The sequence below is a fragment of the Callithrix jacchus genome, chromosome 11, assembly GCF_049354715.1.
Source record: "Callithrix jacchus isolate 240 chromosome 11, calJac240_pri, whole genome shotgun sequence".
In the NCBI taxonomy this organism is placed as follows: Eukaryota; Metazoa; Chordata; class Mammalia; order Primates; family Cebidae; genus Callithrix; species Callithrix jacchus.
The window spans coordinates 123851923-123868509 of record NC_133512.1 but is presented as its reverse complement, the minus strand read 5'-3'; the positions used below and the strand labels follow the sequence as shown (position 1 = coordinate 123868509).

The following is a 16587-nucleotide window of genomic DNA, read 5'->3' as shown; positions in this document are numbered from 1 at the left end:
TACAAAAAATTAGCTAGGCCTGGTGGTGCGTGCCTGTAATCCCAGCTACTCAGGAGGCTGAGGCAGGAGAATTTCCTGAACCCAGGAGGCGGAGGTTGTGGTGAGCCAAGATCGCCCCATTGCACTCCAGCCTGGGTAAGAAGCGCAAAAACTCTGTCTCAAAAAAAAAAAAAGAGGAGCAGAGAGAATAAGAAAATGCAGAAAGATCAACTGGGGCTCCAGCATCAGGAAGAAGGACATGAAAAGAAAGAAGAGAACAGTTCCTGTCACAGAAAGAAATGTAATCAAGGGTTAGCTAAAAAGAAAATGAAAGACAAGTGAGCCTCAAGAGTGCAATGTTGGACCAAGACAGAAGACAGAAGTCCAAAAGTGATCAATTGCACTGACTGACATCTCGAACTTAACATCTTTCTTGAGACTGTATCAGCTGTGGTTTAGATAGATGTTTGCTGGGTGGTTGGAGACTGGTTTCAATGCATTTGGGAAACCAAATACACTTTCTTCAGATGGGTACTCTTAGATTGTATAGAACTAAGAAACACCTCTTAGCATGAATAAATTCCTCTCAGCAAGAACACAATGGAGATATACATGAAAGTTAGTTTGGCTTTGTCTTTTAAAATGGCAGGTTTTTGGAATGAAAACAGAAAAACTTTTTCTTTTCTTTATTGCATTTTAAGTTTTGGGGTACGTGTGCAGAACATGCTAGATAGTTGCATAGATACACACATGGCAGTGTGTTCTGCTGCCTTCCTGCCCTTCACCCACATTTGGCATTTCTCCCCAGGCTATCCCTCCCCAGCTCCCCCCGCCGCTGTCCCTCCCCTATTCCCCCCAATAGACCCCAGAGTGTAGTATTCCCTTCTCTGTGTCCATGTGTTCTCATTTTTCATCACCCGCCTATGAGTGAGAATATGCGGTATTTCATTTTCTGTTCTTGTGTCAGTTTGCTGAGAATGATGTTCTCCAGATTCATCCATGTCCCTACAAAGAACACGAACTCATCAATTTTTATTGCTGCATAATATTCCATGGTGTATATGTGCCACATTTCTCCAGTTCAGTCTATCATCAGTGGGCATTTGGGTTGGTTTAAGGTCTTTGCTATTGTGAACAGTGCTACAATGAACATTCGTGTGCATGTGTCCTTATAGTAGAACAATTTATAGTCCTTTGGATATATACCCAGTAATGGGATTGCTGGGTCAAATGGAATTTCTATTTCTAAGGCCTCGAGGAATTGCCACACTGTCTTCCACAACGGTTGAACTAATTTACACTCCCACCAACAGTGTAAACGTGTTCCTGTTTCTCCACATCCTCTCCAGTATCTGTTGTCTCCAGATTTTTTAATGATTGCCATTCTAACTGGCATCAGATGGTATCTCAATGTGGTTTTGATTTGCATCTCTCTAATGACCAGTGATGATGAGCATTTTTTCATATGTTTGTTGGCCTTATGTATGTCTTCTTTTGTAAAGTGTCTTTTCATATCCTTTGCCCATTTTTGAATGGGCTTGTTTATTTTTTTTTCTAAATCTGTTTGAGTTATTTGTAAATTCTGGATATCAGCCCTTTGTCAGATGGGTAGACTGCGAAAATTTTTTCCCATTCTGTTGGTTGCCAATTCACTCTAATGACTGTTTCTTTTGCTGCACAGAAGCTGTGGAGTTTGATTAGGTCCCATTTGTCTATTTAGGCTTTTGTTGCCAATGTTTTTGGTGTTTTGGTCATGAAGTGCTTGCCTACTTCTATGTCCTGAATGGTTTTGCCTAGATTTTCTTCTAGGGTTTTTATGGTGCCAGGTCTTACGTTTAAGTCTTTAATCCATCTGGAGTTAATTTTAGTGTAAGGTGTCAGGAAGGGGTCCACTTTCTGCTTTCTGTACATAGCTAGCCAGTTTTCCCACCACCATTTATTAAACAGGGAATCCTTTCCCCATTGCTTGTTTTTGTCAGTTTTATCAAAGATTGTATGGTTGTATATATTTTTTTTTTTTTTGAGACGGAGTTTCACTCTTGTTACCCAGGCTGGAGTGCAATGGCACGATCTCGGCTCACCACAACCTCCGCCTCCTGGGTTCAGGCAATTCTCCTGCCTCAGCCTCCTGAGTAGCTGGGATTACAGGCATGTGCCACCATGCCCAGCTAATATTTTGTATTTTTAGTAGAGATGGGGTTTCACCATGTTGACCAGGATGGTCTTGATCTGTTGACCTCGTGATCCACCCGCCTCGGCCTCCCAAAGTACTGGGACTACAGGCCTAAGCCACCATGCCCGGCCGGTGGTAGATATGTTGTGTTGCCTCTGCTGCCTCTGTTCTGTTCCATTGGTCTATATCTCTGTTTTGGTACCAGCACCGTGCTGTTTTGATTACTGTAGCCTTGTAGTATAGTTTGAAGTCCAGTAGTATGATGCCCCCCGCTGTGTTCTTTTGCTTAGAATTGACTTGGCTATGCAGGCTCTCTTTTGGTTCCATATGAAGTTCATGGTGGTTTTTTCCAGTTCTGTGAAGAAAGTCAATAGTAGCTTGATAGGGATAGCATTGATTCTGTAAATTACTTTGGGCAGTATAGCCATTTTCATGATATTGATTCTTCCTAACCATGAACATGCAATGTTTCTCCATCTGTTTGTGTCCTCTCTTATTTCTTTGAGCAGTGGTTTGTAGTTTTCCTTGAAGAGGTCCCTTATGTTCCTTGTGAGTTGTAACCTAGGTATTTTATTCTTTTTGTAGCAACTGTGAATGGCAGTTCGTTCTTGATTTGGCTCTCTTTAAGTCTGTTATTGGTGTAGATGAATGCTTGTGATTTTTGCACATTGATTTTATATCCTGAAACTTTGCTGAAGTTGCTTATCAGTTTCAGGAGTTTTTGGACTGAGGCAATGGGGTCTTCTAGGTATACTATCATGTGGTCTGCAAATAGAGACAATTTGGGTTCATCCTTTCCTATTTGAATACCCTTTATTTCTTTTTCTTGCCTGATTGCTGTGGCTAGAACTTCCAGTACTATATTGAATAGGAGTGGTGAGAGAGGGCATCCTTGTCTAGTGCCAGATTTCAAAGGGAATGCTTCCAGTTTTTGCCCATTCAGTATGATATTGGCTGTTGGTTTGTCGTAAATAGCTTTTATTACTTTGAGATACGTTCCATCGATACCGAGTTTATTGAGGGTTTTTAGCATAAAGCGGTGTTGAATTTTGTCAAATGCCTTCTCTGAATCAATTGAGATAATCATGTGGTTTTTGTTTTTTGTTCTGTTTATGTGGTGAATTACATTTATAGATTTGCGTATGTTGAACCAGTGCATCCCTGGGATGAATCCTACTTGATCATGATGGATAAGTTTTTCGATGTGCTGTTGCAATCAGCTTGCCAGTATTTTATTGAAGATTTTGTGTCTATGTTCATCATGGATATTGGCCTGAAGTTTTCTTTTCTTGTTGGGTCTCTGCTGGGTTTTGGTATCAGAATGATGTTGGTCTCATAAAATGATTTGGGAAGTATTCCCTCTTTTTGGATTGTTTGAAATAGTTTTAGAAGGAATGGTACCAGCTCCTCATTGTGTGTCTGGTAGAATTCAGCTGTGAACCCATCTGGACCTCGGCTTTTTTTGTGTGGTAGGCTCTTAATTGCTGCCTTGACTTCTGACCTTGTTATTGGTCTATTCATAGTTTTGGCTTCCTCCTAGTTTAGGCTTGGGAGGACACAGGTGACCAGGAATTTATTTATTTCTTCCAGGTTTACTAGTTTATGTGCATAGAGTTGTTTGTAATATTCTCTGATGATGGTTTGAATTTCTGTGGAATCTGTGGTGATTTCCCTGTATCATTTTTTATTGCATCTATTTTGTGGTTCTCTTTTTGCTTTTTTATCAGTCTGGCTAGTGGTATGTCCATTTTGTTGATCTTTTCAAAAAACCAGCTCTTGGATTTATTGATTTTTTGAAGGGTTTTTCGTGTCTCTATCTCCTTCAGTTCAGCTCTGATCTTAGTTATTTCTTGTCTTCCGCTAGGTTTTGAGTTTTTTTGATCTTGCTCCTCCAGCTCTTTCAATTTTGATGATAGGGTGTCAATTTTGAATCTCTCCACTGTTCTCATGTGGGCACTTATTGCTATATATTTTCCTCTGGAGACTGCTTTAAATGTGTCCCAGAGATTCTGGTATGTTGTGTCTTCGTTCTCATTGGTTTTGAAGAACTTCTTTATTTCTGCTTTCATTTCATTGTTTATCCAGTCAACATTCAAGAGCCAGTTGTTCAGTTTCCATGAAGCTGTGCGGTTCTGAGTTCGTTTCTGAGTTCTGAGTTCTAACTTGATTGCACTATGGTCCGAGAGACTGTTTGTTATTATGTCAGTTGTTTTGCATTTGCTGAGGAGTGCTTTACTTCCAATTATGTGGTCAATTTTAGAATAGGTGTGATGTGGTGCTGAGAAGAATGTATGTTCTGTGGATTTGGGGTGGAGAGTTCTATAAATGTCTATCAGGTTTGCTTGTTCTAGGTCTGAGTTCAAGCCCTGGATATCCTTGTTAATTTTCTGTCTGGTTGATCTGTCTGATATTGACAGTGGAGTGTTAAAGTCTCCCACTATTATTATGTGGGAGTCTAAGTCTCTTTGTAAGTCATTAAGAACTTGCCTTATATATCTGGGTCCATATATATTTAGGATCGTTAACTTTTCTTGTGTATCGATCCTTTAACCGTTATGTAATGACCTTCTTTGTCTCTTTGATCTTTGTTGCTTTAAAATCTATTTTATCTGAGATGAGAATTGCAACTCCTGCTTTTTTTTCCTCCATTTGCTTGGTAAATCTTCCTCCATCCTTTAATTTTGAGCCTTTGTGTATCCTTGCATGTGAGATGGATTTTCTGGATACAGCACACCAATGGGTTTTGGCTTTTTATACAATTTGCCAGTCTGTGTCTTTTGATTGGTGCATTTAGCCCATTTACATTAGGGTTAATATTGTTATGTGTGAATTTGATACTGCCATTTTGATGCTAGCTTGCTGTTTTGCCCATTAGTTGATGCAGATTCTTCTTTTTGTTGATGCTCTTTAGCATTTGATATGTTTTTGGAATGGCTGGTACTGGTTGTTCCTTTCTATGTGTAGTGCCTCTTTCAGGAGCTCTCGTAAAGCAGGCCTGGTGGTGTCAAAATCTCTGAGTACTTGCTTGTTTGCAAAGGATTTTATTTTTCCTTCACTTATGAAGCTCAGTTTGGCTGGATATGACATTCTGGGCTGAAAGTTCTTTTCTTTAAGGATGTTGAATATTGGCCCCCACTCTCTTCTGGCTTGTAGAGTTTCTGCCGAGAGATCTGCTGTGAGTCTTATGGGCTTCCCTTTGTGGGCAACCCAACCTTTCTTTCTGGCTACCCTTAGTATTTTCTCCTTCATTTCAACCCTGGTGATTCTGACGATTATGTGCCTTGGGGTTGCTCCTCTTGTGGAATATCTTTGTGGTGTTCTTTGTATTTCCTGGACTTGAATATTGGCCTGCCTTGCTATGTTGGGAAATTTTTCTGGGTAATATCCTGAAGAGTATTTTCCAGCTTGGATTCATTCTCTTCATCACATTCAGGTACACCTATCAAATGTAGGTTAGGTCTCTTCACATAGTCCCACATTTCTTGGAGACTTTGTTCATTGCTTTTTCTGCTTTTTTTCCTCTAATCTTGGTTTCTCCTTTTATTTCATTGAGTTGATCTTTGACCTGTGATATCCTTTCTTTTGCTTGGTCAATTTGACTGTTGAAACTTGTGCATGCTTCACGAAGTTCTCGTATTGTGTTTTTCAGCTCCTTCAATTCATTCATTTTCCTAAGTTGTCCATTCTTGTTATCATTTCCTCGAATCTTTTTTTCAAGGTTCTTAGTTTCTTTGCATTGATTTAGAACATGTTCTTTTAGCTCACAGAAGTTTTTCATTACCCACCTTCTGAAGTCTGATTTTATCATTTCATCATACTCATTCTCCGTCCAGCTTTGTTCCCTTGCTGGTGAGAAGTTTTGGTCCTTTGTAGCAGGCTAGGTGTTTTGGTTTTGGGTGTTTTCCTCCTTTTTGCGCTGGTTTCTTCCCATCTTTGTGGATTTATCCACCTGTCGTCTGAGTAGTTGCTGAGTTTTTGATTGGGTCTCTGAGTGAACGCCCAGATTGTTGATGATGAAGTATTTCTGTTACGTAGTTTTCCTTCTAACAGTCTAGCCCCTCTGCTCTATGACTTCTGAGGTCCACTCCAGGCCCTGCTTGTCTGGGGTACACCTGTAGCAGCTACGGAACAGTGAGGGATGCTACCAGTTCCTTCTTCTGCTATCTTTTTTCCCAGAATGATGCCTACCAAATGTCAGTCTGATCAGTCCTTTTTGAGGTGAGTCTTTGGATATACAGGGGTCAGGGAGCTGCTTGAGGACGCAGTCTGTACTTTATAGGAGCTCAAGTGCTCAGCTGTGAGCTCCGTTGATCATTCAGCCCTGTTAGGCAGGTACGTTTAAGTCTGCTGCAGCAGAACTCATAAATCCCTTTTTTTTCCTCAGATGCTCTGTTTCAGGGAGTTAGGGCTTTCTTTATGAGTAACCATTGCAGTATCCTGCCCAGCTAGGAGGCAGTCTAGTCACTATTTGCCTTCCGAGGCTCTGCCCTGCTGCAGTGCCGTCCGCCCTGTTGCCGTGGGCTCTGCCCTGCTGCTATGGGCTCCGCCTTGTTGCCGTGGGCTCCACCCTGCTGTTGTGAGCTCCGCCCTGTTGGTGGAGTCTCTCTGTTATGGCGGGTTGCCTCGCAATGGCAGGCTGTGTCAGCAATGGGAGTGTACCTCAGTAGGGCAGAATGCCTCAGTAATGGCGGATGCCCCTCCCCCACCGAGCTGCACCATCCTGGGTTCAGCTGTGCCCGCATTGAAACTCTCAACCCCAAGCGTTTTGAATCGCTGTTTTGTTTGTCCCTGTGGGGGTGGAACCCGCCGAGCCTGATCACCTGGCTCCCTGCCTCAGAGCCCTTTTTCTTTTTTTTTTTCAGTTGAACGGTTGACTCTCTCCCAGGTGTTTCAGTCACCTGCTGCTAGGACACCGGGATCTGTGTGATTTCCCGTGCAGTGACCCACTGCACCAGCTCAAACGTCATTTCCCGGGAATCTCCTGGTCTGGCTCACTGTCCAAGTCCCATTTAATCAGATGGATATGCTAATCTGCCCTCCCAAATATCAGATTGCCGGTTTACCAGGGCACCCAGACTAGTGCGTTTTGTGTGGAGTGCTGCTGCACTGTGGCACCAGCTGAAATGGCCGCACCAGCCGAAACAGCTGCGCTGGCTTCCCGTGTCTCTCCTACACCTGGGAATTTCCCCATTCTGTGGGCAACAAAGATCCATCTGGAAATGTGGCTTAGACTCTCCCTCCACATCTTCACTGAGAGCTGCAATCCTTAGTTGCTCCTACCGCTCCATCTTCCGGTATCACCCAACTTTTTCTTCATCAAAAACAAAAATTATTTTTATAACACTGTGAGACTGAATTCTGCTGAATAGAAAATGCTTATGGAGGATGCCAACAAGTTTCCCTGATTTTGAGACGGTGGCACCAGCCTAGATGTTGGTGAGAGAAGAGGGGCCATGCATTTCTCCTGCTGACATGCTTGACTCAAGAACTCACAGCTTATGTTCATTCTCTGAAGGTGGACGCACATGCAGAATGCCAGAGAGGAGAAACAGTTGAAAGTTTGGTACCTTACCAACAGGATTAGTGCTCCCTTTAAAAATAACTTTTCTCAATGGAATCTCAGTACAAAACAGGGAATCAGATTATGACATTGGCAAGAGGACTTACCTTGTTAGAAGGCATGATCCCAAACATGGGGAACATCAAACTAGGTAGCAAAGCTGTTACCGACAGAGGCAAAGCTTCTGTGAGCCAAAATATGGCGACAACAAAGAGTGTGTAGGCACATTCTGCTTCCTGGAAAGAACAAAGGCAAAGCAAAAGATGATATCATGAGGCTAGAGAAGTCAACATTCAGCACCAACATGTTTGCTTAATAAAGCCATGTCACAGAGAAAGTAAGAAGATCCAAGACCTCTGCACTGTTGAGTTGTCCTCTAATAGTCATTTCTTAGAAGTTCTAAGAAGCAAAATTTAATAAACATAAAAAACTAAAGACAGAAATAAACCCCATTCATCACATTTATTTCACATTTCCCTCAAAATAGGTAACATCGTCTAGTCAATTTTCTTGCTCATATTAGTATATATAGATGTTTTTTCTCACCTTTATTTGGCCAATAAAATGCACTCCCCCATACTTCCAGAGTACAGAAATAGCCGAATTGCAGCTTTCCTGTGGGGGCAGGACACCTGCCTTTTGACTGCCTTCCTTGGTGCCTGGTTGGGTGGGACCCAAGCACTCCTACCTTCCTCTCCTTCTAACCAAAAGGAGAAAACCAACACAGGAGAAATCTTTGAAATAGTGTGTCTCAGAGGAAAGACATGACAAGTTGTGTGGCATGGATGAGGCTGAATGCTACTCTTAATAGAATCCATTGCTTTGCTCGATATAAAACTATAGGTTCCTGTTTTAGGGGATTGTTAAGAGGTGGTCAAAATTTATCATTGTGTTTGACTTATACAGACAACTTTGATATGAAATCACTTGGAATGTTCTGAGTATTTAATGAAAGTTAGCAGCTATGAAATGGCGCTGTTTTGCTCTCACACTGCTTACTCTCTGCAAACTCTGAGTTGCATTTGAAAAATTTACAAAAACTGCTATTTAGGTTGAATGAAGTTATTTATTTAAGCTTTTATTTATATCTAGCACTGCTGATCTCTGATTCACCTGCCTCAGGGTGAGTCCATGTGCTTGGGCATCCCTACACTTCCAGTGGGTTTCTAAGACATCTTTAATAAGCCCGGATTAAGTAATACCTTTATCGTGTTATCTATTTAAAGGAGAAAGAATAAAAGTGTTTTGATGTTGACAGTTTTATACAGACAGTTTTATACAGTTTTATATGTCTGCTTCTATCATCTTGAGAAACAATAAAACAACAAAACAAAGCTGAGCCTTGACTGGATCTTTCTAAACAGCTCTAGAGAGAATTGGTGAATACTAGCTTAATCTAAAATTCCAGCGTGGAAGAAATGTTGTACATTTTCTCTTAATGAGAACACATGGATAACCTGAAAGTTTCTTCTTACAACTATGTTTTCCATCCTACTTGTAAGAACCTAGGTTGCAGAGATAAAATGGGCCCCTTTTTATCTTGCTCTCTAGTTACAATCAGCCACTCTTGTTCCTATTTATTCAGTCATTGTATCTCTCAAATCTGCCCCTCTGCCTCCACCCACTTCCTCCACTGCAGGCAAGACTATTCCAATATCAGATCACTTTCCAAGAATCTATTTTGCTTTTTGTACTCCTTTGCATAAAGCCAGATTATGGGTCTAGCCACCCTGACAACTATCTGTAACACCAATCCAAAAGGGTCTGCTAAAACATCAAAAAATAAATAGAATACATAGTGTATGCTAGCTGGTTCTGTTCACCATGTATACCCACTGCCATAAGTGTTGAACATTCATGTAACATGGGTCTTTGGCTGGAGAGTCACAGTCCACTGAGATGGCACAACTTTGGTGAGAGAATTAAAAGCAAAATTTCAAGAATCAAATTATTCCCTGGCCCAGACTGCAAGAATCAATGACTTTTAGTTGTTTATTGAAAACAACTGAAGAATCTTCATTTTGCATTGAAATTCACCTTCACTTTGACTATAATGTCTTACCACAATACCTCCTGACATCTATCTCCAAAGAGTCTTCTTTACACACATTCTTGATATTTGAATTTTGATCCTTGCTCCTCAACAAGCTCCAGACCTCTTAATTCATGGTGTTCAGCCAGTTGGTAAACCAGTAGGCCCCCAGATCCTTTATGTGCTAGTTTCTACATACCTGTGTTCACATTCTAGACCTTTGGGCTGTGTTTGATTATTTGGATACAGCAGTCGCAAGCTGATGGCCAAGTCTAGCAAGGCAATTCTAAGTACTTGATTCACAATGTTTTATATGTGTGTGTACTTAATCTGAGTTAGGATTTACACACCAGCAGATTTAATGCTAAAAATAAAGTCTGAATTTCTGGCTTCTCTGAACAAACAGATATTTGGTAATATTGGGATCATATTCTTCCATGGCAACACTTATCCAGGGTCTCCTTTAGAGATTGACTTGTATTTTTTCAGTTCTATACAGTCCTACTACATTACTTCATTCATTCTCTTACCTCCTCGGTTTTTGTCAGCATTTGAGTAACATCTCTGGTAGGGAAAAGGTTGCCTATTTGCTTCCCCTTTCAAATCTTTCTTCCTCATTCAAGAATCAACACTTAGATTGTGCATTTTGACTTCTCCCCTCTCTGCCCCTCTGGGTGGTACATGAACTAGCAGCTTCAGCATGATCTGGGTACTTGTGAGAAATATAGGACGTTAAGCCCTTCCCCAGACACACTGAATCAATCAGCATTTTCAAGCTTACAAGGTGATTCTTATCTAGATTAAAGTTTGAGAAGCACTAGGCAGCACCCTTTTCCAGACCTTTCCTTTCATATTTAAATCTGGGTCTAGAAATTTGCTTCCAAGTAGATTCTTTTTGCCTAAGCTGAATACCTGGATTTATAACCCATTTGGAAATCTTGTCCACCTTTTGATTTGCATATCAGATTTATGTCTCATCACGGAGTTTACCCTGAACACATGTGCATTTTGTATTTTTTCATATGAATCCTAGTGGATTATAATTGTAGCTAGCTAAAGCACCATATCTGCATTGCCCTTGATAGCTGCCTTCCCTGAAGTTGTGGAAATTGTCCCCTTTTTCCACATCTAAAGAAAACCAAAGGTCTGGAAAGGAGGAAGACAGAGTTACTCCCCTCTGAGTGCTCTTTTTTATCCTTATTGTTTTTATTGACAAGTAAAATTGTATGTACTGTATTTATCATGTCCAATATGATGCTTTGAAGTATCTATGCATTGTGGAATGACTAAGTCCAGCTAATTACCACGTGTATTATCTCACATCATTATCATATTTGTGCTGAGAACACTTTATATCCACTCTTTTTAGTATTTTTCAAAAATACAAAATGTTATTAACTACATTAACCATGTTGCATCATAGCCTTCTCAAGCTTATTCCTTCTACCTTTTTTTTTTTGTACTTTAGGTTCTGGGGTACATGTGCAGATCATGCAGGATTGTTGCATTGGTATACACATGTCAATGTGGTTTGCTGCTTCCATCCTCCGGTCACCTACATCTGGCATTTCTCCCCATGTTAACCCTCCCCGACCTCCCCGCCCCTACTATCCCTCCCTTGTCCCCCCACAGCAGACCCCAGTGTGTGATGCTCCCTTCTCTGTGTCCATGTGTTCTTATTGTTCAACACCCACCTATGAGTGATACCATGCAGTGTTTTATTTTCTGTTCTTCTTTCAGTTTGCTGTGAATGATGGTTTCCAGATTCATCCATGTTCCTATGAAGGACACAAACTCATTGTTTTTTATGGGTACATAGTATTATGGTATATATATGCCACATTTTCTTTCTTTCCTTTTTTTTTTTTTTTTTTTTTTGAGATGGAGTTTCACTGTTGTTACCCAGACTGGAGTGCAATAACACGATCTTGGCTCACCGCAATCTCCACCTTCTGGGTTCAAGCAATTCTCCTGCCTCAGCCTCCCGAGTAGCTGGGACTACAGGTGCACACCACCAAGCCCAGATAATTTTTTGTATTTTTAGTAGAGATGGGGTTTCACCTTGTTGACCAGGATGGTCTCGATCTCTTGACCTCATGATCCACCCACCTCAGCCTCCCAAAGTGCTGGGATTATAGGTGTGAGCCACCACGCCTGGCCACCACATTTTCTTTATCCAGTCTATTGTTGATGGACATTTGGGCTGGTTCCAGGTCTTAGCTATTGTAAACAGTGCCGCAATGAACATACGTGTGCATGTGTCTTTATAATAGAATGGTTTATAATCCTTTGGGTATATACCCAGTAATGAGCTTGCTGGATCAAATGGAATTTCTATTTCTAGGTCCTCGAGGAAACACCACACTGTCTTCCACAATGATTGAACTAGTTTACACTCCCACCAACAGTGTAAAAGTGTTCCTATTTCTCTACATCCTCTCCAACATCTATTGTCTCCAGATTTTTTAATGATCGCCATTCTAACTGGCATGAGGTGGTATCTCAATTTGGTTTTGATTTGCATTTCTCTAATAATCAGTTATGATGAGCATTTTTTCATATGTTTGTTGGCCTCATATATGTCTTCTTTTGAAAATGTCTGTTCATATCCTTCTCCCACTTTTGGATGTGTTGGTTTGTTTGTTTGTTGTAAATCTGCTTTAGTTCTTTGTAAATTCTGGATATTAGCCCTTTGTCAGATGGATAGATTGCAAAAAATTTTTCCCATTCTGTTGGTTGCCAGTTCACTCTAATGATTGTTTCTTTTGCTGTACAAGCTCTGGAGTTTAATTAGATCCCATTTGTCTATTTTGGCTTTTATTGCCATGCTTTGGTGTTTTAGTGATGAAGTCCTTGCCCATGCCTATGTCCTGAATGGTTTTGCCTAGGTTTTCTTCTAGGGTTTTTATGGTGTTAGGTCTTACGTTTAAGTCTTTAATCCATCTGGAGTTAATTTTAGTATAAGGTGTCAGGAAGGGGTCCAGTTTCTGCTTTCTGCACATCACCAGCCAGTTTTTCCAACATTGTTTATTAAACAGGGAATCCTTTCCCCATTGCTTGTTTTTGTCAGGTTTGTCAAAGATCAGATGCTTGTAGATGTGTGGCACTGCCACCAAGGCCTCTGTTCTGTTCCATTGGTCTATATCTCTGTTTTAGTACCAGTCCCATGCTGTTTTGATTATTGTAGCCTTGTAGTATAGGTTGAAATCAGGTAGAGTGATGCCTCCGGCTTTGTTCTTTTTGCTTAGCATTGTCTTGGCTATGCAGGCTCTCTTTTGGTTCCGCATGAAGTATAAGGTGTTTTTTCCAGTTGTGTGAAGAAGGTCATTGGTAGCTTGATGGGATAGCATCGAATCTATAAATTACTTTGGGCAGTATGGCCATTTTCACAATATTGAGTCTTCCTAACCATGAGCATGGAATGTTTCTCCATCTGTTTGTGTCCTCTCTTATTTCTTTGAGCAGTGGTTTGTAGTTCTCCTTGAAGAGGTCCTTTACATCCTTTGTTAGTTTTATTCCTAGGTATTTTATTCTCTTTGTAGCAATTGTGAATGGGAGTTCACTCATGATTTGGCTCTCTGCTATTGCTGTATAGAAATGCTTCTGATTTCTGCACATTTATTTTGTATCCTGAGACTGCTTAAGTTGCTTATCAGTTTCAGGAGATTTGTGGCTGAGATTATAGGGTCTTCTAAATATACAAGTATGTCATCTGCAAATAGAGACAATTTGACTTCCTCTTTTCCTAATTGAATATCTTTTATTTTTTTTTTCTTGCCTAATTTCTCTGGCTAGAACTTCCAATACTATATTGAATAGGAGTGGTGAGAGAGGGCATCCGTGTCTAGTGCCTGATTTCAAAGGGAATGCTTCCAGTTTTTGCCCATTCAGTATGATATTAGCTGTAGGTTTGTCATAAATAGCTTTTATTATTTTGAGATATCTTCCTTCGATACCTAGTTGACTGAGAGTTTTTAGCATAAAGGGCTGTTGAATTTTGTCAAAGGTCTTCTCTGTGTCTATGAGATAATCATGTGCTTTTGTCTTTGGTTCTGTTTATGTGGTTGATTACGTTTATAGACTTGTGTATGTTGAACCAGCCTTGCTTCCCCAGAATGAAGCCTACTTGATTGTGATGGATAAGCTTTTTTAATGTGCTGTTGCAATCGGTTTACCAGTATTTTGTTGAAGATTTTTGCATCTATGTTCATCATGGATATTGGCCTGAAGTTTTCTTTTTTTGTTGAGTCTCTGCTGGGTTTTGGTATCAGGATGATGTTGGTCTCATAAAATGATTTGGAAAGGATTCCCTCTTTTTGGATTCTTTGGAATAGTTTCCAAAGGAATAGTACCAGCTCCTCTTTGTACGTCAGTTAGAATTCAGCTGTGAACCCATCTGCACCTGTTTTTTTTTTTTTTTTTTTTGGTAGGCTATTAATTGCTGCCTCAACTTCAGCCCTTGTTACTGGTCTATTCAAGATTTCAACTTCTTCCTGGTTTAGGCTTGGGAGTGTGTACGTATCCAGGAATTTATCCATTTCTTCCAGGTTTACTGCTTTATGTGCATGGAGTTTTTTCTAGTAATCTCTGATTGTAGTTTGTATTTCCGTGGAGTCAGTGGTGATATCCCCTTTATCAATTTTTATTGAATCTATTTGATTCTTCTCCCTTTTCTTTTTTATTAATCTGGCTAGCAGTTTGTCTATTTGGTTGATCTTTTCAAAAAAACATCTCCTGGATTTATTGACTTTTGAAGGATTTTTTGTGTCTCTAGTTCCTTCAGTTCTGCTCCGTTCTTAGTATTTCTTATCTTATGCTAGCTTTTGAGTTTTCTTTTATTTTACTCTTCTAGCTCCTTCAATTTTGATGATGGGGTGTCAATTTTGGTCTTTCCTTGCTTCTCTCATGGGCATTTATTGCTAGAAATTTCCCTTTAAACACTGCTTTAAATGTGTCCCAGAGATTGTGGTACATTGTGTCTTCATTCTCATTGATTTCTAAGAACATCTTTATTTCTGCCTTCATTTGATTGTTTATCCAGTTGACATTCAGGAGCCAGTTGTTCAGTTTCCATGAAGTTGTGGGGCTCTGAGTTTCTTAATTCTGAGTTCTAATTTGATTGTGCTGTGGTCTGAGAGACTGTTTATTATGATTTCTGTTTTTTGCATTTGCTGAAGAGTGAACTGCTTCCAATTATGTGGTCAGTTTTAGAGTAGGTGCCATGCGGTGCTGAGAAGAATGTATATTCTGTGGATTTGGGGTGGAGATTTCTGTAGATGTCTACTAAGTCTGCTTGGACCAGATCTGAGTTCAAGTCCTGGATATCTTTGTTAATTTTCTGTCTTGTTGATCTGTCTAATATTTACAGTGGGGTGTTAAAGTCTCCCACTATTATTGTGTGGGAGTCTAAGTCTCTTTGTAGGTCATTAAGAACTTGCTTTATGTACCTGGGTGCTCCTGTGTTGGGTGCATATATATTTAGGATCGTTAGTTCTTCTTGATGCATTGATCCTTTCACCATTATGTAATGCCCTTCTTTGTCTCTTTTGATCTTCATTGGTTTGAAGTCCATTTTATCAGAGACTAGGATTGCAACTCCTGCTTTTTTGTTTTGTTTGTGTTTTTGCTCTCCATTTTCTTGATAAATCTTCCTCCATCCCTTTATTTTTAGCCTATGTGTGTCCTTACATGTGAGATGCGTTTCCTGAATACAGCACGCTGATAGGTTTTGACTTTTTATACAATTTGCCAGTCTGTGTCTTTTGATTGGGGCATTTAGTCCATTTACATTTAAGGTTAATATTATTATGTGTGAATTTGATCCTGCCATTTTGATGCTAGCTGGATGTTTTGCCCATTAGTTGACACATTTTCTTCATTGTGTCAATGCTCTTTACCATTTGGTACTTTTTGGAGTGGCTGGTACTAGTTGTTCCTTTCCTTGTTTAGTTCCTTTCCTTGATTCTTTCAGGAGCTCTTGTAAGGCAGGCCTGGTGGTGACAAAATCTCTCAGCAATTGCTTATCCATAAAGGATTTTCTTTCTCTCTCACTTATGAAGCTTAGTTTGGCTGGATATGAAATTCTAGGTTGAAAGTTCTTTTTTTTTTTTTAAGGATGCTGAATATTGGCCCCCACTCTATCTGGCTTGTAGGGTTTCTGCTGAGAGATCTGCTGTGAGTCTGATGCTGTGTTCCTTTGTGGGTAACTTGACTTTTCTCTCTTGCTGCCCTTAGCATTTTTTCCTTCATTTCAACCCTGGGAATTCTGACAATTATGTGCCTTGGGGTTGCTCTTCTTTTTTTTTTTTTTTTTTTTTTTTTTTTTTTGAGACGGAGTTTCGCTCTTGTTACCCAGGCTGGAGTGCAATGGCGCCATCTCGGCTCACAGCAAACTCCGCCTCCTGGGTTCAGGCAATTCTCCTGCCTCGGCCTCCTGAGTAGCTGGGATTACAGGCACGCGCCACCGTGCCCAGCTAATTTTTTGTAATTGTTAGTAGAGACGGGGTTTCACCATGTTGACCAAGATGGTCTCAATCTGTTGACCTCGTGATCCACCCGCCTCGGCCTCCCAAAGTGCTGGGATTACAGGCTTGAGCCATCGCGCCCGGCCGGGGTTGCTCTTCTTGAGGAATATCTTTGTGGTGTTCTCTGTATTTCCAGGACTTGAATATGGGCCTGCCTTGCTAGGTTGGGGAAGTTCTCCTGGATAATATCCTGAAGAGTGTTTTCCAGCTTGTATTCAATCTCTCCATCACATTCAGGTAGGTACACCTATCAAATATAGATAAGGTCTTTTCACATAATCCCATATTTCTTGGAGGCTTTGTTCATTTCTTTTTACTC

At 40.4% G+C, this 16587-nt stretch overlaps 1 protein-coding gene across 1 annotated transcript in view; it reads right to left on the bottom strand.

The window, feature by feature from the left end:
• SLC13A1 (solute carrier family 13 member 1) overlaps nucleotides 1-10295 on the bottom strand; it is a 76831-nt gene extending 66536 nt beyond the window's left edge. Inside the window, exons 1-2 of the mRNA XM_054236968.2 lie at nucleotides 10275-10295; nucleotides 7820-7948 (exon numbers count right to left, since the gene is read on the bottom strand). Of these exons, the coding sequence (XP_054092943.1) occupies nucleotides 7820-7948; nucleotides 10275-10295 (150 nt within the window). The remainder of the gene's footprint in view (nucleotides 1-7819; nucleotides 7949-10274) is intronic.
• Between the last annotated feature and the right edge of the window lie 6292 nt (nucleotides 10296-16587).